General features: G+C 39.5%; 1 protein-coding gene across 1 annotated transcript; it reads left to right on the plus strand.

Annotated features, from left to right (window-relative positions):
- Positions 1-6,056: 6,056 nt before the first annotated feature.
- AMPD1 (adenosine monophosphate deaminase 1) lies at positions 6,057-27,742 on the plus strand. Its single transcript, XM_058303003.1, has 15 exons — positions 6,057-6,201; positions 10,744-10,915; positions 12,190-12,355; positions 14,797-14,962; positions 18,031-18,250; positions 19,154-19,283; positions 20,248-20,442; positions 20,710-20,841; positions 21,501-21,664; positions 24,106-24,232; positions 24,397-24,560; positions 25,273-25,393; positions 26,032-26,205; positions 26,372-26,482; positions 26,843-27,742. The coding sequence occupies exons 1-15, from the start codon at positions 6,180-6,182 to the stop codon at positions 26,999-27,001; spliced, it is 2,223 nt and encodes a 740-aa protein (XP_058158986.1). The 5' UTR covers positions 6,057-6,179; the 3' UTR covers positions 27,002-27,742.
- Positions 27,743-27,921: the final 179 nt, after the last annotated feature.

A 27,921-nucleotide genomic window follows, 5' to 3' on the forward strand; every position in this document is an offset into this window, starting at 1 on the left:
GGCAACCTGGTGAAGGCAAGCTGGCCCCTGTGGCAAACTGGCCTGAGATGAGAGCTGGCCCACACAGAGTGCTGCCCCGTGCAGAAGTGCTGGCCCATGCGGAGAGCTGGCGCAGCAGGATGATGTAACAAAGAGACACAGAGGAGAGACAATAAAAGATATAGCAGAGCAGAGAGCTGAGGTGGCGGAGGAGAATGAATGCCTCTCTCCCACTCCGGAAGGTCCCAGGATCAGTGCCTGAAGCTGTCTAATGAAAATACATGCAGAGAGAAGAATACACAGTGAATGAGCACAGAGAGCAGACAAGAGGGCGGGGGTGGGGGGATAAATAAGATTTTTTAAAAAATGAATGAGCAATCAGTGAATGTTTTTGAACTGAGAATATAATGATCAAAGAGGTATTTCAAGAAGATTTAATCTGGCAGTATTATGCTGTATGGATTAGAGGTAGGGAAAATAACTAGAAATGTGTTGTTATCATTTGAATTTAAGGTAACTAATGACTTAGAATCACATTGACTGTGAGTAACCAAAAACCTGACTAACCAGTGGCTAAAACGAATTTATTTTTCTTATGTATCAAGAAGTCTAGAGGTAAGCAGTTCAAGGCTAACGTGGTGGCTTCACGATGCTGTCAGGGACCCTGGTTCTTTCTGTCTTTCTGCTCACTCATTCTTTTTTTAATTATAGAAGTTGAAGGTTTACAGAAAAGTCATACATAAAATACAGAGTTCATATATACCACCCTGTTATTAACACCTTGTATTAGTGTGGTACATTTGTCACAATTGAGTAAAGAACATTTTTTTAATTGTACTATCAACTCTAGCCAATGGTTTACTTCAGGGTTCACTGTTTCTGTGTACAGTCTTATGGATTTTTAAAAGATTGTATTCTAGTAACTTAAAATTTCCTCCTTAACACATTCAAATTTATAATTTAGTGCTGTTATGTTCATAATATTGTGCTACCGTGACCATTATACAGAACCAAAACTATTCCATTGTCTCAAATAGAAACTACAATTTAAGTATTAACTCCCCTTTTCCTACCTTCACTCCAGCCCCTGGTAACCTGTATTCTGGTTTCTGACTCTATGAATTTGCTTATTCTAATTATTCCATATCAATGAGATCATATAATTTTTGTCCTTTTGTGTCTGACTTATCTCACTCAACATGATGTGTTTCAGATTCATCCATGTTGTTGTGTGCATCAGAATCAGATTTCCATTCCTTTTTTTAAAAAAAATAAATTTCATTGATACACATTAATAAAGCATACAATTTATCCAAAATGTACAATGAACGGTATTTCGTAAAATCATATAGTTGTACATTAATCACTTCAATCATTATTAAAGTATTTTCATTATTTCAATAATAATAATAATAAAAAAACAGACTAACAAGAATATTTGTCACCTCTCGATCTCTCTATGTTTCCCCTGCTGTAAATAGCTGCTATTTCTGGCTATTCTTGCACAATTGTTTGTTTATTAAACAGTTTTATTGAGATATATTCACACACCATATGATCTATCCAAAGCATATAATCAATGGCTTTTAGTATAATCACAATGTTGTATATTCATCATCTCTAAAATTTTAGAACAATTTCATTACTCCAAAAAGAAAGACTCTACACCCCTTAGCATTTCTTCCTCAGGGCAATATAACTCATCTAATTTCATCTTTATAAATTGATTTATATTTACATTTTATATAAATGAAATCATACATCATGTAGGACTCTGTGTCAGTATTTGTATGACTCTGTGACAGTATTTGTCCTTTTGTGTCTGGCTTGTTTCACTCAATATAATGTCCTCCAGGTTCATCCATGTTGTCATGTTTCATGACTTCATTTCTTCTTACCACTGCATAATATTCCATCTGTGGTAGGTGGTAGTTTCTTAAACCTTACACCCAAAGCACAAGCAACAAAAGAAAAAACAGATAAATGGTACCTCCTCAAAACTGAACACTTTTGCACATCAAAGGACTTTGTCAAAAGGGTGAAAAGACAGCCAGCTCAATGAGGGAAATTTTTGGCAATCACATATCTGATAAGGGTTTGCTATCCATGATATACAGGAGATCATACAACTCAGAAATAAAAAGACCAAAACTATCCAATTAAAAAATGGGCAAAAGATGTGAATAAACATTTTTTTCCAAAGAAGAAATACAAATGGCGAAAACATACATGAAAAAAATGTTCAACATCACTAGTGATTAGGAAAATGCAAACCAAAGCTACAATGAGATATGATTTCATACCTATTAGACTGGCCACTACTAAAAAGTTGCAACACTACAAGTGTTGGAGAGGATGTGGAGAGATAGAAATGCTTATTCACTGTTGGTGGGACTGTAGCATTGTACAGCCAGTGTGGAGGACTTAGGATTAATCCTAAGGAAGTTGAATATAGATTTGCCATGTGATCCAGTAATACCACTACTAGGTATATACCCAGAAGAACCAAGAGCAGTGACATGAACAGACATTTGCCCACCAATGTTCATAGCAGCATTATTCATGATTGTCAAAAGATAGAAAAAACCCAAGTGTCCATCAACCAAAAGAATAAACAAACTGTAGTGTATGTGTACAATGGAATACTATGCAGCTGTAAGAAGAAGTGAATTTGTGAAGCATATGACAACATGATGAACCTGGAGGACATTATGTTGAATGAAGCAAGCCAGACACAGAAGAACAAATACTATATGATTGTGCTGTTATGAAAGTAAATATATTGTGTAAACTCAGGGAGTTAATAACTAGAATATAGGTCACCAGAAAATAGAATGAGGTTAGAGGGTGGGAAGCTGAGGGTTAATATGTGCAGATTGGTAAAAGGTTGTTTGTTAAATTCTTTGGAAATGGATAGAAAAGGTAAAAGTACATCACATTGTTTGTAAGTAGCAGAGATATTATCTGGGTATGACAGTGGTTGAAAGGCCAAGTCTAAGGTCATGTATATTAACTAGAAGGAAAGCTAAAAGATGTAATATGAATAGTATAGCATAGTGAAACCTCATGTGAAATATGAGTATGGGTAATATTGCATATATAAGACTGCTTTTCTTTGAAACTGAAAAAATGCATGTTAATGTTACAAGATGTTAATATGAGGGGAAATACACCAAAGCAAAATATGGACAAGTGTGGTACAGTAATATATTAATAACCTTCCAATAAGGGTGAAAATAAAGCAAATATAATTACATGAAAGAAACTAGATCAAAGGTACTACATATTGTTTGCCTCTATCTATATAAAATATAAATACAAATAAATTAGAAAGACATAAACAGAATAGCAGCTATATCTGCCATGGGAAGCACAGAGATATTGAGAGGTGATTATTAAGATGTAGAACTTTTTGTCTGTTTTTGTTTATTATTAGTAGTACTGGAATAATGAAATTGCTGCAATAATGATTGGAATGATGAATGCACAACTATGTGATTATGCCAAATACCATTGATTGTACACTTTGGATGGAAAGTATACTTGGGAGGGATTATATATTTTATTAATATGCATCAATAAAATTGATGAAAAAATCAGTTGACCATAAATGTGAAGGCTGATTTCTGAACTCACAATTCAATTCAGTTAATCTGTCCTTGTGCCAGGACCATGCTGTTTTGATTACTGTGACTTTGTAATGAGTTTAAAATTGGGAAGTATGAGTCCTCTAACTGTTGTTTTTTTTCAAGAAGCCTTTGGCTATTCAGAGCCCTTTACCTTTCCATATAAATTTGATGATTTGCCTTTCCATTTCTGCAAAAAGGCTGTTGGAATTTTGATGAGAATTGTGTTGAATATGTAAATCATTTGGGGTAGAACTGACATCTTAATATTTAGTCTTCAGATCTATGAACCTGGAATATCCTTCCATTTATTTAGGACTTCTTTGATTTCTTTTGGCAATGTTTTACAGTTTTCTGTGTATATGTCCTTTCATCTTTGACTAGATTTATTCCTAACTATTTATTATTTTAGTTGCTATTGTAAATGGAATTTTTTTCTTTATTTCTTCTGATTGTTCTTTACTAGTATGTAGAAACAGTACTAATTTTGGGGTGTTGATCTTATACCCTATTACTTCACTGAATTCATTTATTAATTCCAGCAGCTTTGTTGTGGATTTTTCAGGATTTTCTGCATATAAGATCATATCATCCGCAAATAGTGAAAGTTTTACTTCTTCCTTTCCAATTCGGATGCCTTTTATTTCTTTTTCTTGCCTAAGTGCTCTGGCTGGAACTTCCAGAGCTTCCAGGACAATGTTGAATACCAGTGGTGACACTGGGCATCCTGTCTTGTTCCCAATCTTAGAGGGAAAGCTTTTAGGCTTTCACTGCTAAGTATAATATTAGCTGTGAGTTTTTCATATACGTTCTTTATCATTTTGAGGAATTTTTCTTCCATTCTTAGTGTTCTAAGAATTTTCATCAAGAAGGGGTACTGGGTTTTGTCAAGTGTCTTCTGTGCATCAGTTGGGATGATGATTATTTGTCCTATTAATGTGGTATAGTACATTCATTGATTTTCTCATGTTGAACCATCCTTGCATACCTGGGATAAATCACGCTTGAACATGCTGTATAATTCTTTTAACATACTGTAGGATTTGGTTTGCTAGTATTTTGTTGAGGATTTTTGCATCTATATTCATTAGAGATATTGCTCTGTAATTTTCTTGTGGTATCTTTATCTGGATTTGGTCTGAGGGTGATATTGACCTTGTACAATGAATTTGGGAGTGTTCTCTCCTCTTCAATTTTTTTGAAGAGTGTGAGCATGATTGGTGTTAATTCTTCTTGGAATGTTTGGTAAAATTTCCCTGTGAAGCTTTCTGGTTCTGGACTTTTTTTTCTCCTAAAGATTTATCTATCTATCTATCTATCTATCTATCTATCTATCTATCTATCTATCTCCTGTGGGTCTCGGCAAGAAATGAAAGCCATAAGCACTAAAATAGCCATTTTGCCAACAATGATCCTTGTCCTAATGTTCAATATGAAATAGTTAATGTTAAAAAAAAAACAAAAAAAAAAACAGCATTCAGTCTATGCCCACCATTTTGTTTCTAATAGGAAGTTCCAACCAATTAACTACTATCTTCAATATAAATTGTTATAAACTCTGCTGGGCTAAGTAAGTAGTTTCTTTAACTAACAGTAATTATAAAAAATCATCTCTAACTAAGACAGTGTGTTATTATAGAATGAACATGGCATTTTGATCCAGAGAGCCTTGGCTTTGCTATTATGAGCAGAATGACTTTGGGCAAGACATATAACTTCTCAGAGCCCAGTTTTCCCATTTGGGAAGAGGGGATAATGTACTGCTTTCCTTCCAGAATGTAATTAGGATAAAATAGATAATGTCTGGAAAGTGCTTTATAAACTACAGAATGTTATAAAAGGGAAAAATGGTATTTTTTTTTTAAAGATTTATTTATTTAATTTCCCCCCCTCCCCCGGTTGTCTGTTCTCTGTGTCTATTTGCTGCATCTTGTTTCTTTGTCCTGGTATTTTTAATAATATATAGAGTAGGGATAACTGAGCACTCTAGATGAGAGCTGTTTCTGTAAGACTTAAAGTAAATTTACCACTTAATTCATTAAGTAATTTCTGTTAAATAATTTTCTGTAAAGTCAGGGATATTTGTAATGAAAAATGTATTGGCTTGCGTGTGGGTGTTGGGAGCTTGATGAATGTATCAGCATATCCACCAGCCACAATAAAGCCGAGTACCTTGACTTTTCAAAAGCCTGGAAGACTCCACTGTATTTCACTAAGGAGTACAATAATCACCAGCAGTTAAGTCTCATACAAAAACCACAGTTAAAGAGAACATAATCTGCTGGAAGATTTACAGAGCTTTGAAATGCAATTCCTGACCCATCACAGATCTCTTTTCTAAAATCTCGTAGTAAAGACTGTGGACTTCACCTGTTTCTCACTGTCAGTTGCCTAAATCTAAAAATAGGTCCAAAGCTCATCTCTCTCCTTTTAGCAGAGAAGCGTCAGATTTCAGGGGGCAAAGCAAAATAATAAAATGAATGTCAGGGTGTTTTATAGTGTCAGTCAATTTTCTCCAGTCTGCTCTCCCTTCCTTTCTACTGTGCTATCCTAGAATCAAGGATCCTAGCAACGATGTCCTTGTTAAAGGTAGCAGGTAGGTGTGAAAAAGTGTTTGGACAGCAAACTTCTTTTCAGATGCAACCATTCCTTTAACTATCATGTTAGCTTTGAGAATCTTTTTTATTTAGGGTTCATAATTGCTTTAATAATATATTCAGAGGGAAGTTTGTTTTGTTTTACCTTTAGTTTTGTGGGGGGAATAACTGTCTAACACTGTATCCTGTGTGTAGCATCTTCAGTGAGCCTAGTATAAAATTGAGCGAGATATTTAATATCTATTGTACTCATCTAAACAAAACCTATGCTGTCACAGTTCTAAGAAGAGTCCTATACAACGTCTTTAGCTATAGGATCAGCTGAAAATCATAAGCACAATGGAAATACTGACTCAAACTAGGCATTCTGATGGTTTACAATATAGGCTTGTACACAGAGTAGTTTTTAAAATAATAAGTCATGTTCTTTTATTTTAAAAGCAATATATTTTTCACATAAAAATACAAAGGGAGAAATTACACTGAAAAATAAAAGTAATAAATACTCATTTAGAAAATCAGGGAAATTTAGGAAAGTAATAATGAGAAAAAACATTATAGTTCCGTCATCCAAAGATACCTATTCATGGCATTGTGTTTTTCTTTTCTTCTATTTTCTATGCAAAATTAAAGAGTTTTAAAAAATATAGTCATGATTGTATACATGTAATTTTATATTCTGCATTTTTGGTTAAGCATTATAACTTAATCATTTTATCATGGTATTTCAAACTCTTCCTAAACATCATTTTTAATGGCTGTGTAATATTCTAATTTTCCTAACTAATCCCTTAGGTTATTTACAGGTTTTTGTAAGTGTAGATATGCTTTGACAATAATCTTTGCACCTAAAACCCTTTCCATGTTTATGGATTATTTCTATTGGATAGATAGAGTCTCAGAAATAGCTGTTGGTAGGTGCTACAAAATTATTTACCAAATGAGCTATTTCAGTTTACCTGCCAACAGCTTCATATGAGAGCTATCCTTCTTTGTCAGGTTTTTTAAAAAATTGTATTTATAATGAATACCTTTTAAAGATCACAAACATAAATTTAAAGAAACTTATTGGAAAGGAAAAAAAAAATGAAGATGTATAAGGAGACCCAGGATTTTCTCATGGAAGCAAACTAAACCAACTGGAAAAATGGAGCTGTAATAATGCATCCACCACACCTCTTTCTTGCACCTGTCAACATGTTTCTATTCCCAAGTACTGATTAATAACCACTATGATTTCTGTAAATTATTTTATTTTATTTTATTTCATATAGCGGAAGAAAAACGTGAGTATTTTGGCTTATTTTTCCCACCAGTACCAATTAAAGAAGTGATACTGTTTCTTAATTTTGAAACATGGATATTTTTCAGCAGTGTTAATTAAATGACACCACTGAAAGGCAACAAAAATTAATAATAGCCATAGATATCCCATAGTATGGCAAATGAACTCATGGACTTTTCTGGACACCAAAAACAAAACAAAAGCAAAAAAACCAAAACATTTTCTAATAGAGAAATTTATGGGACACTTATTTGAAATAAAATTATCCTCTCCATTGGATAGAGATTAATCAAAAGGGCCTAACTGAAGTTAACCCTCAACTTCAATGCAAAAACTTCATTGTGAATTTTTGTGACCTGATTAAAAAATACCCATTTTTTATAATACTGTAGATTTAGTTGTACATTCCCCTCCATCTCAAATTAGACTTGTCTTTCAGCTGACTGATAATAGATCTGTGTCTGATTTCCTCTGTGGGACATGGCAGATTAAAGCTTATAAACCTGCCTTTCCTTCACATTAATAAAACACTGCTGAGAAATAAGTATGTTTTTCTGGATCTGTTGGGTGAAAAAGCATGCATGATATTCCTTTTCTCCAGAGTATTGCACTTCCTGAGTTAATAATAATAATTCCCAACTTCTTGGTACTTGTTTTTAAATACTTGGTTTTAAAAGCATTTCTTATTCAATCTTATATAAATCTCTGAAGTTGGCATTATTATTAATAAGTCCCTTTTATGATGATGAAAACTGAGGGTTCTAGTTATTCTGTGGTTCTGCTCAAGGCCACTCAGCTGGCATTGGCACTTTTTCTGACTCCTAGTCCAGTGATCTTTCTGCTTTATCATTCTGCTTCTTGTTTCTATTCTTTTGCCTGTTCTTTCTCCAAATGTAGGTTTCCTTTCCTTAACATATTTTCGCTTGGAATCTCCATAATCTTAAACATAACATGCTCAAAAGAAAGAACTCAGCAATTATATGTACACCAGAGGCAGGGCAGGGAAGTCTTCTCTCTCACTCCATGAATTCAGTTTGTCACCAAATCTTATCTGCTCATCTTTTGAAAATACAGGTTTCACTTTTCCCTTTTTATCACCACTATCACTCCCTGAATTATTTTTGAAAGGCAGAGCTCTTGAATTAGTAGTCAAATTTCAGCTGTGGTCACATGAAGTCAAAAAGAACTGGTTGACTCAGTGGAAGGAAATACCAATCATATAATTTTCATTCATCATAAACTTCCTGAAAGTAGAATTTCTCCTTTTCAACTGCTGATAGTGGTTTAGGTAGATACAACCTTAACAAAACCATTAATGTTTAAAAATATGAAACAAATGGATATAGGCAGTCGCAAATAATGAATGCTTCTTCTGGAACAGCCAGAGTTCAAGCAAGTAGGGTATGGTGTCCGGGCATCCATTTTCACTGATCCTTCCTGAGGCCTCCCACAACATTGCCAAGACCCAGCATGCCAAGCCAGATGCACTGTCATCCTCATCCTCATCATCATAACCACTGGTCTACTTCCATTTGCCTTTCATGGTGCATGAAGCCTCTTCTAATTCATGCTTGCCTCCCATCCTTGAAGTGCATGTGCTTGCTTGTGATGCTGATACAATTTCTCAGGATTCTTTAGCCTTGCAGTGAAAAGGGACCCTCAGCCATCCAAATGAATCTACTTAATGTTCCATTTGTTCCTTCCTGTACCATGGTGCTTGCCAAAGAAACTACACAACATCCAAAGATGCTATTCAATTTCAGAAAGTGCTTGGTTTGATGAGAACAGATGCATGACATTGAGCCAACACTGTGGGCTTCTCTATTAACTTGGCTATAAGCCAGATTCTTAAAACTGACTGACCTAAGTGTTAGTGTTGTTGAAATGATGAATCAATGACTATCATTTCTAATATATGCTCCCATCTATACTGTCATATCATTTATCACTCCCTTAATAGGTATCTTTGATTTCAGTTGCCCAAAGCTAACCCAAAATACGAAATGTCTATTTGGCCAATGCTATGAAATTACATCATTTAATTTCATCTGGTGGTTTGTTTTCCTTAAAGCATTTCCATGTGCATTATCTCGTTTGATGTCACAACAGCCTTGTCAGTGAGGCTAGGTAGGTATTAGTATTCCCTTTTCAGAGATAAGAACTAAAACAGAGGAAGTTGAAGGAGTTGGTAAGTGCAGAGCAGGGACTTGAACATGTTATAGCTCCTTAAATTAATTGAAAATGTGGCCTTATGGAGGCCTACGTAGACCCTGATGGTATGGGGGATCTTTCTTTCTGTGTGCAGTGTTTGCAGTGTCATCCTATGGGGAATGCTTGTGGTCATTTACAGTCACTCCAAAAATCTAGCTGTGTGGCATTCTCTTATTGCTATCTGCTCTTTTGTGGAAATTCCAGTCAGAGACTTTTAGAAGTATGAAGTTAATGACCACTCAGATGGAAACAGTTGGGTGTCTGGTGCACACAGTGGAAAAGCAGACACCTGCTGTCTACTGTCACCCTAAACAATGGAACTGTTTTCTCTTAAATTCTGAGTGTCTTGGGTTTATTCATTACCAAGCTGAGGTTCACTCCCACTCCCCACCCCCACCCCCATTTTAAAAATGAGGAAATTAAAACACGCAAGAGTAAAATTGGCTTTTCAGGGGTTATTCATTACAGAAGTCACGTGTCAAGGAAATGGGACTACCAACACTGGGTAGTAAATTTTAGTGACCCTCTAACACCCAACATATCACTAAGTTGTCAGGATTTGGAAAACAACAAGGTTGTGATGTGTGAGAGAAATACAATATCTGTCCTAAGAAATACAATATCTGTCCTAAGAAAGTTCCAAGGATCAGCAACTCTATCCCCATCTTCAAAACCTCCAGAGAAACTCCACCAGCCTAATGTGAAGGTGATCTACTGCATGGTGATCTACTGAGCCTCAGTTCTGCCAGAAACTGGGTGTTCTCACATGAAGTCATGCAAAAGCCCAGTCCCAGCTTGGGACCCTCCCGTAATGTGCTGTGAGAATCTGCCCCGTTTGTGGGAGCATATTTCCAAGCTACCAGTGCAGGAGCCCAGAACAGGAAGAGCAGGTACTGGACTCTTATCATGCTTCTGGGACCCTGGTGCAGGGAGCAGAGGAGCCAGGTACCCAGTGCAGTCACAGCACTGTGCCTTACACACAGCAGAAACTCTCTGGTGACTTTTGGGATGGGGTCTGACACTAACATGTGAAAACCTTTCTTAGATATCGATGATGCGATGCGTAGCTTTGCTGAAAAAGTGTTTGCCTCTGAAGTCAAAGACGAGGGAGGCCGTCACGAGATTTCCCCCTTTGATGTGGACGAGATCTGCCCAGTTTCTCACCATGAGATGCAAGAACACGTATTCCGCCTGGAGACTCTGGTGGAAGGCAGGAGGTAAGTGGCGTGCAAGGGGAATACTTAGTACATGGAGGCACAAAGAGTGTAAATGTCTTGGTAAATATGATTCAATCTGTTTGGTTGATGGTCAAACTCAGAGGAAGAACTCTGCCAGGGTTATAAATGCCCCCCCCCCGCCCCCCACTCTGTATATCCCGGGGGGCAGATACCCATAACTAAAAAAAAGAAAAAACAGAAGAAGAAAACAGTGAGCCTCATGCCCTCATCCACAATTCTTTTAGTCAAAACCTCCCTTCTCTGAGTAAGAGAACTCATGTCACTGATGCAATTTTTCCAAACCAAAGTGGGCTGATGGTTGCTGGGAACATACTCAAAGCACACACAAGGATTATGCCAACCAGAACTCCAGATTCTTCATTGTCGGACTCCTTCTCTAGCCAGCCCAGCGCTGTGCTCCCTGCCCTGAAGCCTGCCCCCAGCCAGTCCACTTCTGCTGGCCCCAGGGGTAGGGGTCTCCTTTCTTTCTGATGCCCCGCCCACCTCGTCACCAGGACGCACACGCGCGGCCTCCCCTGCAGCCTTCCTGGACCCCGCTCCACAAAGCCTGCTTATTTTCCCTTATTTGAATTACTCTAGGACTCACTCCCTGTCATTTTCCGCAACATTTCAGTCCTCAAAACCGTATTAACCACTTGCGGGGGCCCCTCCTCACAGCAACTCTGCTCCCTGCCTCCTGGGGGTGTCTTTCTCTTGGTCTTAAGTCTTTAAGGAAAGAACAATGTTTCACCTTCTTTGACAACCTTTATAGGACCAACAGAGGACTTGGATCAAAGAAGAAACTCAAAAAATACGTGTTGGTTTGAGGAAATAATATTGATTAAGCACTTTATAATTTCCAGATACTGTGCTAACCATTTTATATACGTCGAATCTCACAGAAATCCTACAGGGTGCGCCTGTTCTTCCGATGGGGAGGCTCACAGGGCTTAAGGCACATGCAGAGAGTGATAAGCCAGTAACTGGCAGAGCCTGTGTCTATGCCTCTTCTGCTAGGAGTGGTCGAGGTCTTGGAACAGTTTCTCTAAGATCACTGTTTCAAGCTATACCAGGAATAAAGAAGGGGACACTGCTGTGTGTCCTAAGTGATTTCACCTCCCGCTCTGGTTGGGTCCTGTTTCTGACACCTGGCCCACATTTAAATTTTTACTTTTTGTCCTCAAAATAAAATTTATAGTGAAACAACAAGCTAGCACAATGAAACTCCTGATGAAGAAGAGTTAAGTCCTTTTATTTTTTAATTTCAAACACAGAAAAAGGCGTTTCCACGGGCGGAAGACCGTTAATTTGTCCATTCCATTAAGCGAAAAATCTTCCACTAGACTATCCCATATTGATGAATACATTTCTTCATCTCCAACCTACCAGACCGTGCCCGATTTCCAGAGAGTGCAGATCACAGGCGATTATGCCTCTGGGGTGAGTTGTCCTTGCCCCTCAAATATAGCTACTGGGAAGCGATTAAGCTTCACTGTTCCAGCTTCTCACCTTCCTCCCCTTCCTGATGAGAAAAGTGTTAATTCTCTGGCCCTTTGGTATTGTTCATTATTGCATTTCAATACTAATATGCCGTGTCTTATATTTCTGTATTACTTTTATCATCCAACATAATTTCTCCTCCTTTATCTCATTTGCTTGCACATGGAGACCATGCAGCAGAATGCAGCATATGTATTACAGAAGGCAGTACACAGATTTTGGCACAAGGACCAAAGAGAGCAGCTGATGGTCTCACTTTACTGATGGCATCACAAAGCAGGAAAGAGAGTTTGTCGAGACATGTCTCTCAGGAAGAGATGGGACCTAGTGAAAAACTGGAATAGAGAAAAGGGCTTCAAGTAGTGGGAACCAATCAAAGAAAACAGACTGGGAGAAGGGGAAGGCAATGAGAGAAGAAAGAGAAAAGAGAGAAAAGAAGAGCAATGAGAGAGAAGTTAAAAAAATTCCACAAGGCTACTGTTAGTTGATCAACAGTCCTCTCCGATTTCACTGCAGATGCTTACACAGGAGGTTATTGCTTGGAACAGACTCTAGTATGCCATAGGGCTAGGGCTAGTAAGCTCATGTCACCAACACTTGATCTGCTTATCCCATCTAGAACAGTTGGTCGATTAATAAATCTCTGCCACATGGATTTGCAGATCAGCATATTGGTGAAACTGCTGTTTGGCCATTTGTCTGTGCTCCAAATATAGTTTTAATTACTAGGTTTGGGCCTTCTTCTAATATAATGGACCCGTTTAGGATCAGTCCTAAAATGCTTAAAAGTGCCAGAGCAATGAAATACACATTGTTCTAGTTTATTCATTTTCTGATATGATAGCATGGGTGTTCTGAAAATCGCAGGTATTTTATATGCTGAAGAGCTGAAATGAAATGTTTAATAGTGGAAAGCAAAGTTTAGCAACTGGAGAGATCACTAGGATTCAAAAAAGCACAAACATTAGAAGACAAGCTTGCAATCTAGGTGTTTGGTTGGAGTGAAAGCAGGAATAAAAAGGAAAAAGATGGGAGGAAAGACAAGGTACACAGAAGTTTAGGAGAAGCTGGTCTTTCTTTGAAAGCTGGAGACCACCTAAAACCTTGGCCTGGGGTCTTTGAAGAACCAAACATTTTCACACACCTGTTGGTGGGATGTGGCTGAGCTGCTGAGCAATGCTCCACCTGACTGTAGTCTGTACCTGATTTAGTCTTCATTCTTCTACTGAAACAGAGGGGTAAAGGAGACTTCTGGACTAAGTTCACAAAGTCATTAATTCCTGGTAAGCCATTGATTCAATTCAGTCAGTCCTTATTGAGACTGAGCACCTGCTCTGTGCTAGGCATTGTGCTGGGGACATGAAAGTGAGCAAGACCCAGCTCTTGTCCTTGAGAAGCTGATAGATTGGTGGCCCATTAGATGGTCAAAACAAAACAAAAAACATAAAAACAAGCATGCCATTGGAAGCAGATGCCCAGGCCTAGTACCTTGTGTCAGAGTCAAGGTCAACTATAAAAGAGGTAAAAATAGTCTTTAAAAATAGTTAAAATAATTTTTAAAAATAGTCTTTAAAATTATCAGGTCTTTTAAAAATAGTTAAAATAATTAAGTTGAGTATCTGCACCTGAAACCATTTGGAACAAGCCCACATTGTTCCCACAGAGAAAGTTTTTGGACTCTGATAACGAGCATTCAATGATTTCCAGTTAGAATTGCTTGGGCAAGCCTGGCCCAGCCCTGAAATGGGATGGGGGCTGGGGAAAGAGGCCATTTCAGGACATTTACAGCAGCTCTAATACAACTTGGCTCTCTGTTTTTTAGCCACAGATAAAATGCTCTTTAGAACCATCCAAAATAATGACTTCTCCCAGGGTGATGTTTTGACCCATCTGTAGCTGCCAAAGGCAGCTCGTGTACAACAAGATTTGAGGGATGTGTGACACCTTATAATCCCAAAGTATTTTCCTTACTGACCTTATAATTAGAGTCACTTTGTCTTTCAGTTGAGGGAGTGTCTTCAGAAGCCCATATCCCAAATGTCCATATCGCACCTGAAAGGAAGTATTTACCACATTAGATTGGGTTATTTTAATCATATTTGCCAGATAATCACTGTTATCTTGCAAAAACCAGAAGCAAACACAGGACTGTAAGGAAATGAATCATAGGACACATAAGTGTTGGTTAGAGAAGAAAGAGTTAGAAAAATTTTAGTACTTGATCCTGGAGAGAGATGCAGGATTCAAGTCAGCTAGGAAGCAGCCAGGTCCTCCTGAAGATGCTGCATGCATGGAGGGTGGGATCGATTTCTCTTCCGGCTGCAACAAATGGTACAACAAATGGGAGAGCTGGGAAACAAGCTTTACCCATTTCTTGGCAGGTTACTATTGAAGATTTTGAAGTGGTTTGCAAAGGTCTGTATCGGGCATTGTGTATCCGGGAGAAATACATGCAAAAGTCATTTCAGAGGTTCCCTAAGACCCCTTCCAAGTACTTACGGAACATTGATGGTGAGGCTTGGGTAACAAATGAGAGCTTCTATCCAGGTAATTAATTTTCTTTTTTTTTTTTTAACTTTTTATTGATTTTGTAAAAATATTACATTAAAAAAAAATTATATGAGGTCCCATTCAACTCCACCACCCGCACCCCACCACTCCCCTCCCAGCAACACTCACTCCCTTCATCATGACACATCCATTGCATTTGGTAAGTACATCTCTGGGCATCTCTGCACCTCATGGTCAATGGTCCACATCATGGCCCTTACTCTCCCACATTCCATCCAGTGGTCCCTGGGAGGATTTACAATGTCCGGTGATTGCCCCTGAAGCACCATCTAGGGCAACTCCAAGTCCCAAAGGCGCCTCCACATCTCATCTCTTCCTGCCATTCCCCATATCCATCAGCCACCATGTCCACTTTTCCCACTCCAATGCCACCTTTTCTCTGTGGGCCTTGGATTGGTTGTGTCTGTTGCACCTCTATGTCAGGAGGGTAATTAATTTTCTTATGAAATGTTCAGACTATATCTTTAGGTTTAAGTACTAAATATTATATTTAAAATATGCCCACATATTATGAGTCTAAAATTAACATAGCCATGTTTGGCTCCATGTGCCCAATGACTTGGTTCAGTCTGTGTTACATCTCTCAAAGCCTGTTCTCCTAATTTCATTTTCCACACCCTAATCTAGGCCAGTATTTCCCCGTATTCAGATTATTACATGGGAAGTGGACTCAGCTTAACAGATTATTACAAGAGTCTCCTAGTCTGCTAAATGCCAATCTCACGCACTTTTTCTTCATCCTCACTTTGAGGCAAATTATCTTATTAAAACAAAGATGAGGGAACAGATGCGGCTCAAGTGGAGGAGCGCTCGATTCCCACATGGGAGGTCCTGCGTCTGGTTTCTGGTGCCTCCTAAAATAAAATAAAATAAAAACAAATAACAAGCAAAACAAACGAAAAACCAACTCAGGGGAGCTTATGTTGGCTAAGTGGTTGAGTGCCAGCTTCCCACATACGAGGTCCCAGGTTCATTCCCCGGTCCCTAGCACTTAAAAAAAAAACAACAACAACATACAAAACCACACACACAGCTGAGCATATCCCTCTCCTCACAAAAATCTTAAACCGCTCCCCATTTTCTACAAAATGAAGCCCAAAGTGCCAATCTATGTGGAGAATAGGAATAGTTCTAACCAGATTAAAGAGGATAAAAGATGGAGCAGATGTGCATGTCCACAAATAAACAAACAGAAGGACAGACAATTAAAATGTAGTTAGGAGGCCAGATGCTGGCGGTCTTGAACGCCAGCACTGTCCGTTTCGTGTACTGCTGTCATGCTGTTAACCAAAATTTGCATGAATTTCTATTGTATCACTGTATCATAATTTATTTAAGCAATTCCTATTTTTAGGCATTTAGGTTGCTGACTTTTATAAATCTGTTTCCAATAGGGCTACAATAAACATCCTAATATATAAACATCTTTGTGCAGTTGTCATATAATTTCTTTAGGATTATCTTCCTAGAATGGGAATTTGCAAGGCAGCAAATATGAAAAGTTTTTTTTTTTTAAAGATTTATTTTATTTATTTATTTTTCCCCCTTCTCCTCCTCCTGCTCTGCTGTTTTTGCTGCCTGTGTTGTCTTCTCTTCTCATTTTCTTTCCCAGTCCTGGAGATCCCTGATGTGGAGAGAGGTTCCCTATCAATTGTGCCACCTCAGTTCTGGTTTCTGCTGCGCTTCACCTTGATTCTCCCCTTGTCTCTCTTTTGATGTAGCATCATCTTGCTGCGTGACTCACTTGCGCGGGCACTGGCTCACCACACGGGCACTGGCTTAACACGTGGGCATTAGCTCAACATGTGGGCACTCTCGTGGGCACTGGCTCACCATGCGGGCACTGGCTCAACACGTGGGCATGCCTTCTCTTCTTTTTTACCAGGAGGCACCGGGGAGCAAGCGCAGGTCCTCCCATATGATACGCAGAAGCTCTATCACTTGAGCCACATCCACTTCCCTATGAAAGGTTTCTTTTCCAAATTGTCATATTATTGATGATCTCCAGTTCTACCACTTCCTCTTTGTTATTCATCTTAATATTAAAGTCATATTAAACAGGTGTCCAGTTTGGTAAATCAGTATGTTCTTCCTTATCCTCTTTAGCATTTATATTTAGGATGTTTCTCTTATCTCTGTTCCCCCTAAATTATACTTCATCTCTCTATTCTGCTTAAGTATAGGGATTTGAAAATTGACATTCAATGTAGAAACGTACTCTGTTACACTCCCTTTCTGTTCCTTATCTCCCAGTTTTGAATAGGAAGTGTGCAAACTTTTTCTTTATTATTTTTCTCACTCTGCTGCTCCAGTCATCACTTAGAAACAGGAGAATTTCTGGTACCTTGGACAAAGCAGCTGAAGAGGCTAAATGGCCATAATTGTTGAAAGTAAAAGAATGAGTGACTGTGCAATTTATTCTTATCTTTCTTAGGTTGAAATTGTTAGCAGTGGAAAGAAGGGGAAATTTACCCATAGAATCCCTCTCAATTCCCTTAGCAGAAATTTTTAGATGCTTTCAAAGATGGAAAACAATTATAATAAGAGTTATAATTCCTAAAATTAAGAATTTATTTTATTTCCTCCTGAATTTTAAAATTACTCTAAATTGAGACTAATTTAGAAAGCTGGTTTAAATAATGTAAAGATTCCAGTATATTTTTAACTGTAGTTTTACTTTTATTTCTATGCAATTATTTTATAGGTTAATACAATGCTCTAAACAGGAAGCCTTTGATGACCAACTTTGGTAAATCAAAATTATTTGTAAGTAGTGTATCAATGACTTCTATAGAAACAGCACTTCTGAAGAACTTGAGAATTGTTTTTACACAAAATATTATTTTTATACTTACTTTATGCTACTAACAGCCACCTTCAACAAATAATGTAAAGAATGAACCTTAGCTTAGGTCTGGATAATTACCAATTATGAATTGCAGGGATCCAAATGAGTGAGATTTTACAGTATCACATGTTTTGATTATTTTATGTGATCATTCATCCTACACACTAATATTTTACTCACTGTTTTATTGAAAAAGTCTTTACCCCTCCTGTGAAGAAGGGAAAAGACCCCTTCAGTACAGATGACCTTCCTGAAAACCTGGGCTACCACCTCAAAATGAAGGACGGTGTCGTTTACATCTATCCTAATGAAGCAGCAGCCAGCAAAGACGAGCCTAAGCCACTTCCTTACCCAAATTTGGACTCCTTCTTAGATGATATGAATTTTTTACTTGCTTTGATTGCGCAAGGACCTGTGTGAGTATTGAGTGAGACCTTGACAACAATTGTTACTTGGTAACAATAAGTGGTGAAGTACTTACTATATTCAGGGGTTCTTAACCAGGGGTCCAAGGTTCTTAACCAGGGATCCCCAAGGGGTCCGTAGGAGGATTTCAGGGGGTCTGTGAGCTTGAAATGAAAAAAATCAATTTATTATCTTTATTTTCTCTGGCCTCTGACTGAAATCTAGCATTTCCTTCACTCATAATGTATGCAATAAATGACAGTAGTATTCATTTCCTACATATTAAAGTTGTTGCATTTCTCAAAAAATTGCTTATGCTCATCCATACTTGGAAATTACGGTAGTTGTTAGACCTGAGTTGTTAGACCCTATACTAGTTGAGTGTTCTAAAACTATCTGCTGCTGCATTCTGAGAAGGGCTCCATGGTTTTCACCTGACTGGCAAAGAGGTCTGTGGAACAAAAAAGGTTAAGAACCCCTGCTATATTTGTTTCTGTGTTGTTGTTTTTTAAAAATTTCCCCCTGCTATATTTGAACACTATATTAAGCACTTCATGTACATTATTTCTTTTAACTGCTCTACAAGATATTCCTATAATTCTAGTTTTATTAGTCAAGACTCTCACCAGAGTCACACAGTTGGCTGAGCCAGGATACCAGCCCAAATCTGCTGACCCAAAAGTCAAGGCCCTTAACCTTGAACAAAACTGCTGATTTTTAAAACATGTTCTTGAATCCTCCCTCATTGTTATGTCCTACTTTGATGAAAAGATCAACCCTTGGAGTTCAATACTTTTCAGTGGGAGATGTCTGTTCCATTAATTATTTTCAAGTCTTGATAGATTTGAAATTGTGATTGTTTTCCTAAAATGCCTGAAATTTAAAAAAAAATTGTGTAATTTTATTTTTCATAGTAAAACCTATACCCATCGACGCCTGAAGTTCCTGTCCTCCAAATTCCAGGTCCATCAGATGCTCAATGAGATGGATGAGTTAAAGGAGCTGAAGAACAACCCCCACCGAGACTTTTATAACTGCAGGAAGGTAATGATTTTAGCTGCTCAGAGGTAATTCCTGAGCAAAAACGTGAATCCAATTATTTCTTGAGAAAGACAAGAAGAATATTGCTTTTTTCAATTAATCTATGATTTCTGCAGGTTTAGTGTATTACAGAAAGCAGATAAATTATGTTGAGAAAGTTAAAATGCCATTTCTATTGTTTTCCCCGTAGATTTACCACATCCTTGGCATTAAAAAATTATACTTCTTAATCAAGAACAAGAAGAAGAATATAAATAAAACCTCAAAACTATTCTGGGATTTGGAAGTTTTGGGTTCTAGTCTTGTCTCACTTCTTGACTGCCTGACCTTGGGGGAAGTGATGAAATATCTTTGAGTTTCAGTTTCCTCATTTGTAAAATTGGGAAATATATCTGTTCAATCCAGCTCATATGGGAGTTGTAAATACCGAATGTGCTAATGATTGTGAAAACCAGTCAATTAGAAACAGTTCCAAAGTGTGTTCTGATGAAATGATTGCCAGGAAGTAGGAACAGGAAATTTATGAGCAGAGATTTGGGCCCAAATCCTGGTTCAGTCTTCTGCATGACCTTGGGTTACTCAGTCTGTCAGAGCCTCAGTGCACAAAATTATAACTATACCTACTCCTGAATGTCATCACTGTGCCATGACTCCCATGTCAATCCTTTCTCCTTATGGGGCTACTTTACCTCAAGGGTGGGGAATGGTCCCCAAGAATTGTGTGTGGCTAGAATGTAGGGGGCAAATTGGATGGACAGATAGACAGAAGAAGCAAGCATTAGTACATCTAGCCTAAGCCGGCATGTGGCTGCCTGCACTCCTTGTGTGGGATATAAAAGTTCTTATGGGTGTGAGGTCACACTCCTATTAGGTACTCCTTTCTCCCACTGAAGCAGAATTGCAGGCACCATAGCTTCTAACCAAGGAGCAGACTAAGGCTGATTGCTGATTTTTCTTTTACATGCAGGTGGACACCCACATCCATGCAGCTGCCTGCATGAACCAGAAACATCTGCTGCGCTTTATTAAGAAATCTTACCAGATTGATGCTGACAGAGTGGTCTATAGCACCCAAGAGAAAAATCTGACCCTAAAGGAACTCTTTAATAAATTAAAAATGCATCCCTACGACTTGACTGTTGATTCTCTGGATGTTCATGCTGTAAGTTGAAAAGATAATGTCAGTTTCACTCTGTTTCTCAGAACCCCACGTGACTTTCTCAGAACCCTCTTAGGCATGTTGGCTTGCCATGCTGACTGCAAGAAGTTACAACTTTGAGGTCCACCCATTGTCAACTGCTCCAGATTCTATTCTTGGAGCCCCACTTCCCTCCCTGCTCCCATACTCTGTTACTCTTGGGCATTCGCAGTTCTCTGTGCCCAGGTAGCCCTGGTTATTACACACTTGTGCTCCTGTTTCCTGTTTCAGGGACGCCAGACCTTCCAGCGTTTTGATAAGTTCAACGACAAGTACAATCCTGTAGGAGCGAGTGAGCTACGGGACCTCTACCTGAAGACAGACAATAGCATTAACGGGGAATATTTTGCCACTATTATCAAGGTGAGGAGGAACCCACCAGATCTCTGTGGAGGAGGTCCCTGGCATGGATCTTCAGGAGAGGGAGGAAAGAAAGGAAAGAGAGAAGGAGAAGGCAGGCAGGCAGGCAAGGTGCTATCTCTGGGGCCAAACACTACACAAACGAGTTTAGGAAGATCTTCTGAAACTTCCACTAATCACTGGAAAAGGGCTCTCTATCTAGCATAAGGAAGCTAAGGGTATGGATTCGGAATTAATTAAGGACCTGTCCCTTTCAGACCTTGGAAACTGGAGGGTTAAGATTAGGAACCCCTCATCTTCATGGTGCCTATAGATTAGGAAGCAGGAATAGCACGTGAAGTTGGAGATGGTGTTTTGGGAGGTATGGAGAATAGGAAAAGCTAAAATTCGTTTGCAGGTGCCTTGGACACCTCATTATCCTTAGTCTGACTTTTTCACTCCTTATCTCCGTTATGTTCTGAGTCTCCCCTTGCATCCCCATTGGACTCCCCTCCACTCTCAGTTCCCTAAGACCTCTACCTTTGGTATTCTTGCCTCCTTGCTCCTTTCACATTTCCCCAATTCCTTTCAGTACCCATCTCCTCTCCCTAGACCCCACAGGTTTAGACCCCTGAGGGACTTGTGGGGATTCCTGACTTTGGACTCCTTTCTTGGCTTTGCAGGAGGTAGGGGCAGACCTGGTGGAGGCCAAGTACCAGCACGCAGAGCCACGTCTGTCAATCTACGGCCGCAGTCCTGATGAGTGGAACAAACTTGCGACCTGGTTCGTCAGCAACCGCATCCACTGCCCCAACATGACATGGATGATCCAGGTCCCCAGGATCTAGTATGTACCTGCCCCTTGGAAACCCTGAAGCCTGCCCTTGTCTCATCTGCCTCATCCCCCTGCCCCCGCCGTGAACAAGGAGTGTGCAGCACAACTACACAGAAACAAGTTTTGTTAAAGCAGCACTCAGTGCTGGGTCTTGCATGCCTAGTTTTGCCTACTGTGCGTACAGGACACTTGATCACAGACAAGAGTTAGGAAGATCACTTCAGTCCAGTTTTCTTTTCTTTTTTTTTTTTAATATTTATTTATTTATTTAAATCCCCCCCTCCCCCAGTTGTCCGTTCTCTGTGTCCATTTACTGCGTCTTGTTGTCTTGTTTCTTTGTCCGCTTCTATTGTCGTCAGCGGCACGGGAAGTGTGGGTGGCGCCATTCCTGGGCAGGCTACTCTTTCTTTCATGCTGGGCGGCTCTCCTTAAGGGCGCACTCCTTGTGCGTGGGGCTCCCCTACGCTGGGGACACCCCTGCATGGCACGGCACTCGTTGCGCGCATCAGCACTGCGCGTGGGCCAGCTCCACACAGGTCAAGGAGGCCTGGGGTTTGAACCGCGGACCTCCCATGTGGTAGACGGACGCCCTAACCACTGGGCCAAGTCCGTTTCCCTCAGTCCAGTTTTCTAACCAGAAGGTATTTTGTTTTTTAACATATAACTTTATGAAGATCACAAAAGAATTTATTGAAGATGATTAAAACGACACAAGAATGGGAGCAGATGTGGCTCAAGAGGTTGAGCTCCTGCCTCCCACACGGGAGGTCCCAGGTTTGGTTCTTGGTGCCTCCAGAGAAAACAAAAACAAACAACAAGCAAAACAAACAATAAAAACCAACTCAGGAAAGCTGATGTGGCTCAGGGGTTGAGTGCCTGCTTCCCATGTAAGAGGTCTCGGGTTCAATCCCCTGGCCCCGGCACCCCAAAACAAACAAACAGCAAAAACTATACAAGAAAAAGAACTATGTATATTATATTATACATGTTCTTTCTCCTGGTCTTCTCTTTGGTCAGTTCACTCTCTCCCATGCTTATCTCCACTGGGATGTGGCCTTTTTGTATCAGAACCTTCACTATTGTCTGCTGATTGTCTAAACTGGAAGTGCTCAAGTTCTCCATAATTAATGAGTATTTATTCGTGGTACTCCTGAGGAAGTCTGCTCCCTCTCCTACCACCTGCTAATCACTCATTGCCCTCAGGCATGGTTTCTCTCTGCACATAGTATCACTGTTTTTCCATTTAACTTAAGTGTTTATTCTCTGGTCACCTGCCTCTTTGTTCTGTGTGCCTGTGGCAATGCAAGAGCTGCATCCAGTCTTTTTAGCCAAAAGAGTAACTTTATGACTGTACAAGTATTTCCTGTCTAATATCATTAAAGCAGAGAGGAAGTAGAGTGTGATAGTTAGGAGTACCGACTCTGGACAAATACTGGCTGTGCTTGAATCCTGGCCCCACTATTTACTAGCTGTGTGACTTTGGGCAAGTTACTTTATCTCCTTTGTCATCTCTAAAATGGAGGTAATAATGATACCTAACTTACTGGGTTGTTAGGAGGATTAAATTCGCTGTATTTCTAGCCACTTAGAAAAGTAGCATAGGAAGTGCTATAAAGAATTTGTTGGGAAGCGGACTTGGCCAAGTGGTTAGGGCATCTGCCTACCACATGGGAGGTCCGCAGTTCAAAACCCCGGCCTCCTTGACCTGTGCGGAGCTGGCCCATGCGCAGTGCTGATGCATGCAAAGAGTGCCAGGCCATGCAGGGGTGTCCCCGAGGGGAGCCCCAAGCGCAAGGAGCGGGCCCTGTAAGGAGTGCTGCCCAGCGCGAAAGAAAGCGCAGCCTGCCCAGGAATGGCGCTGCACATACGGAGAGCTGACGCAGCAAGATGATGCAACAAAAAGAAACACAGATTCCCGTGCCGCTGATAAGGATAGAAGCCATCATAGAAGAACACACAGCGAATGGACACAGGGAGCAGACAACGGGGAGGGGGGGGTTAGGGGAGGAGGGAAGGGGAGAGAAATAAATAAAAAATACATCTTAAAAAAAAAAGAATTTGTTAAAAAATGAGGATTTGTTAAATTGCCCCTGGCTATCGCAGATTGATAATCATTTCTTGCTCACCATCTTGCAGGTCATACATATATATGTCGTTGACCCTATTATGACATGGTTACTATACTCCTCACTCTCCATCTAGCCTTTGCTGGGAATGTGTAGTTTTCTTACCACAGAGGATTTGTGGAAGTCTAGATGGGGGCATGTGGTCCAGCATGAAATGTCTACATCCCATGCCCAACCCAAGCTGAACCCTAACTTATGGGTAATGAAGATGATGTATCAGAGGGAACTTAGGATGGAAATACCACGTCTTCTGGTTCCCTCATACTGGGACTATCCATTCTGAAAATTCTCCCTTTCCTCCTAAATTCTCTTTATTCTTGCCTCTAGTGATGTGTTCCGATCCAAGAATTTCCTCCCGCACTTTGGAAAGATGCTGGAGAATGTTTTCATGCCCGTGTTTGAGGCCACCATCAACCCCCAGGCTCACCCTCACCTCAGTGTCTTCCTCAAGCATGTAAGCCTGACCCCTTAGGCCTCCATGCAGCGGCTTCTCCACCAGCCCTCCTACCTGGCCCTGTCACTCCTAGTGCTTGTCACTGACGTTTGGCCCCTCCCTTTGGGGCTGAAAGGACAGACCTGCAGGACTGAACCCACTGCACTGCTCACTTTCCCTGACAGATCACTGGCTTCGACAGTGTGGATGATGAGTCCAAACACAGTGGCCACATGTTCTCTTCCAAGAGCCCCAAGCCGCAGGAGTGGACCATGAAAAACAATCCATCTTACACTTACTATGCCTACTACATGTTTGTAAACATCATGGTTCTCAACAGCTTAAGAAAGTAAGTAGAGGAGACCTGAAGCTGGAAGGCGAGTCTGTGTTTCACTGTCTTTCCTCACTCGTCTGCACTCGCTATGGTCCAGGACCCGCGCTGCATTCCTGAGATGCTTCCAATTGGCTCAGCTGGAGCCTATGCCTCCAATAGGCTTAACTCCTTCAGTTTTTCTTTTCTTTATCTCTTTAGGAGCAGGAATTGACATTTTGGAGTCTTCAGAAATTTTCAGTAAATAGCCTTTCTTTTGGAATTTGTGAATTTACACTAAGCCCAATGCAATTTATGACAAAACTCTCCATAAATTTTACCCTTCTTGATATGTTTGATTAAGGAAGAAGTGGAGGATTATTATAATAGGGTTTTCTAGGAACATTTTCCCCCTAAAGTATAAGTAGGAGGTGTGATGAGATGGTGATAGCAGTAAATTTTCTGTCACGACTGACAATGTTTCTGTTCAGTTATTCAACTCTTGGCTTCCTTCCTTCTGCCCATATCCTCTGCTGCCTCCTTTTTAAAAAGTCTGTGTTTAAGGAAGAACTACCAGATCGACATTACGATGTGGGATTGCCTGGGTTTGCTGTATCCTTTGGCCACCCCACCTCCTTCTTGAGGTGCTAATTTTTCTACCAGAGTTTCTTGTACATCACTTGATGCCCAGAATTGTTTGCCAGGTCCTAGTCAGTCACAGGCGACTCCTACAGCAGCTCCATTTCCCTAGGGAACGAGGTATGAACACGTTCCTGTTCCGGCCTCACTGCGGGGAAGCTGGAGCACTCACCCATCTTATGACCGCGTTCATGACCGCCGACAACATCTCCCACGGCCTAAATTTAAAAAAGGTGAGTGGGAGAGTCTTCTTAATACTACCTTGTATATCAGAGCTTCAGGAATCTTTTTTTTTTTTTAAACCATACTGTCACATGTCATTATCCACACTGGCATCAAGGAAAAGTAGGGCAGAAAATCCTTCAGCGGGGTTCATTTTGCAGAGGCCCAGAGAACTACCCGACAAGTTGGTAGCTGGGACGAGTGAAAGCCTATCTCCTAATTTCCATTTCAGAACTCTGACAAAGGATAATCAGGGGTGGCTTGGGTTTCCTTAAGCTAATTTTTGCCAGATTCCTTGTTATGACATGCTTAAAATGCCTCTTGTGAGAGTCAGAACTTTCTTGTAGAGGAAAAAAAAAGTTTTAAGGTCAAGTCTTTTGCCTGAGCTAAAACATCCTGCTTGGGAAATTAAAGCTCAAATAACTCTTGGTTTGACTCGATACTATGGAAAATTGATGATCCTAAATAAATTTCTTCTAAATAGTATTGACATCGAATAACTAGAATTAATCTTCTCTACTAGGGGATTTAAAGAGCAGGTGATAATTTTGTTGAAAGCTGAAGTTTAAAGTAGAACATAGGATTTTAATGTCTTTAGTTGGTATCTATTTCCAATCTCTTTAAAATCTTTTTCACTTTTCTTTTCCAGAGTCCTGTGCTACAGTATTTGTTTTTCTTAGCCCAGATTCCTATTGCCATGTCACCACTAAGTAACAACAGCTTATTTCTAGAGTATGGCAAAAATCCTTTTTTAGAATTCCTTCAGAAAGGGCTAATGATCTCACTGTCTACAGATGACCCCATGCAATTCCACTTTACCAAGGTATATATACAAAATCTTGAACAATGCAAGTATATTTTGCTGGACTGTTTCCCATCCAGAATTTTGAAGCTGGATTAAGGTATTTATTCTTTTTGTGCAGGATGCATGTGAGTTCTTTTATTAATACATTCCTTCTTGTTCGTTTTGTTTAAATGAATAATTGAAGGAGCCCCTCATGGAAGAATATGCCATCGCTGCACAAGTTTTCAAGCTAAGCACCTGTGATATGTGTGAAGTGGCAAGAAACAGTGTCCTGCAGTGTGGAATTTCTCATGAGGTAGACTTGTCCTTGACCTATCTCCCTTCTGAGTATAGGGTCTGGTAACTTGAAAACTGAAAAATTGCAGAAACCCATATAAAAAAATTGTCCCACAAATCATAATGCAATAACTATGGACAGGGATGACTAAAAAGAATTGGCCTATCCCTCTGGCCATGCCTTCTGGCCAAGGGAAATAAAATATACTTGACTTCTCAGCAGATTGCGAACATTTTGAACACTGGGTCAGTGCTTTTAATGGTTTATTTCTTTCCTATTACCAATGGCTAGCTTAAGAAAGGGATTTTGTGGAGGATAAATTTATTGTCTCTATCAGGGTGGAAAGACTGAGCAATCATTCTTCTTTTTCTCTTATAGGAGAAAGCAAAGTTTCTGGGTGAGAACTACCTTGAGGAAGGCCCTATTGGAAATGATATCCGGAAGACAAATGTAGCCCAAATTCGCATGGCCTATCGCTATGAAACTTGGTGTTATGAACTCAATCTAATTGCTGAGGGTCTTAAAATAGCAGAATAAAAGAAATAAACCAAATAATAATATGGGGTGACATTTTCCCTGTAGAGTTTGAACAATAATATTTACCAGTTATTGAATCCCTAATGTATGCCAAGGACTGCCTTAAATGTCTCACAGCTATTATTTAACTTAATCCTTTTACAACTTTAGAAAGTAGATATTTTTATTCCCACTTGGGAGAAGATTAGTAAGCTGAGTTTTGGAGAAGTTAATAACCTGCACAAGGATATACCTAGTGAGGAGCAGCAATGGAGACCTAGGTTTGTCTGACTCCAAAACCTCCAAGACTGTTGAGGCAAAACAGTTATTAAGACTGGGAAAACACTAGCAAATGAATTGTCACTGGGAGAATATAAGCTTTTGATTTGTAGAGGGAAATTTGCATAAGGCATTCCTTAGGAGCATTAAAAAAGTTTTTTTGATAGGGTATGACTGAATAGTAGCTTTCATTGACAAAAACAGAATAGATGTACCTCAATAAAGGAAAGTCTATACTTAAGAGTTACTATACTAAGGGATAATTTATCTTACAAAAGCGTTCTTAGCTTTAAGACAGTAAGGTTATAATGAGCTACACTGGTATAATTTAAACGATTTCAATTACCAAAATACATGTAACTTTTTAGAAGCATGTCTGTTACTGGAGATGGGGTGGAACTCCAATTAGCCAACTGTGTTGCCATCTGGTGGCTGGGTTGATATTTCATTCCATTTATTCAATAAACAATAACTGCTCAAATATCTAAAGTATCAGACACTGTTCTAGATATACAGAATTAAGATTTTATTCCTGTCCTCAAGTGTTTCACAGAATGGATACAAATGTGAAAAACAGCATTTTGTGAAACATCTCAGAAAGTAATGATGTTTCAAATGGGAAAAAATTAGCCCCAAATTCCTGCATGTTTTCACATTCTGTG

The sequence above is a fragment of the Dasypus novemcinctus genome, chromosome 9 (genome assembly GCF_030445035.2).
Source record: "Dasypus novemcinctus isolate mDasNov1 chromosome 9, mDasNov1.1.hap2, whole genome shotgun sequence".
Lineage (NCBI taxonomy): Eukaryota > Metazoa > Chordata > Mammalia > Cingulata > Dasypodidae > Dasypus > Dasypus novemcinctus.

What these genes read in the sequence shown, in the direction of transcription:
- AMPD1 (XM_058303003.1), top strand. Translation starts at nt 6,180, where the DNA reads ATGTCCTTGTTAAAGGTAGCAG. An exon ending in ACGGCCTAAATTTAAAAAAG is followed by an intron (nt 25,394 to 26,031) that starts GTGAGTGGGAGA and finishes TTTCTTTTCCAG; the next exon opens with AGTCCTGTGCTACAGTATTT. An exon ending in TGCAATTCCACTTTACCAAG is followed by an intron (nt 26,206 to 26,371) that starts GTATATATACAA and finishes GAATAATTGAAG; the next exon opens with GAGCCCCTCATGGAAGAATA.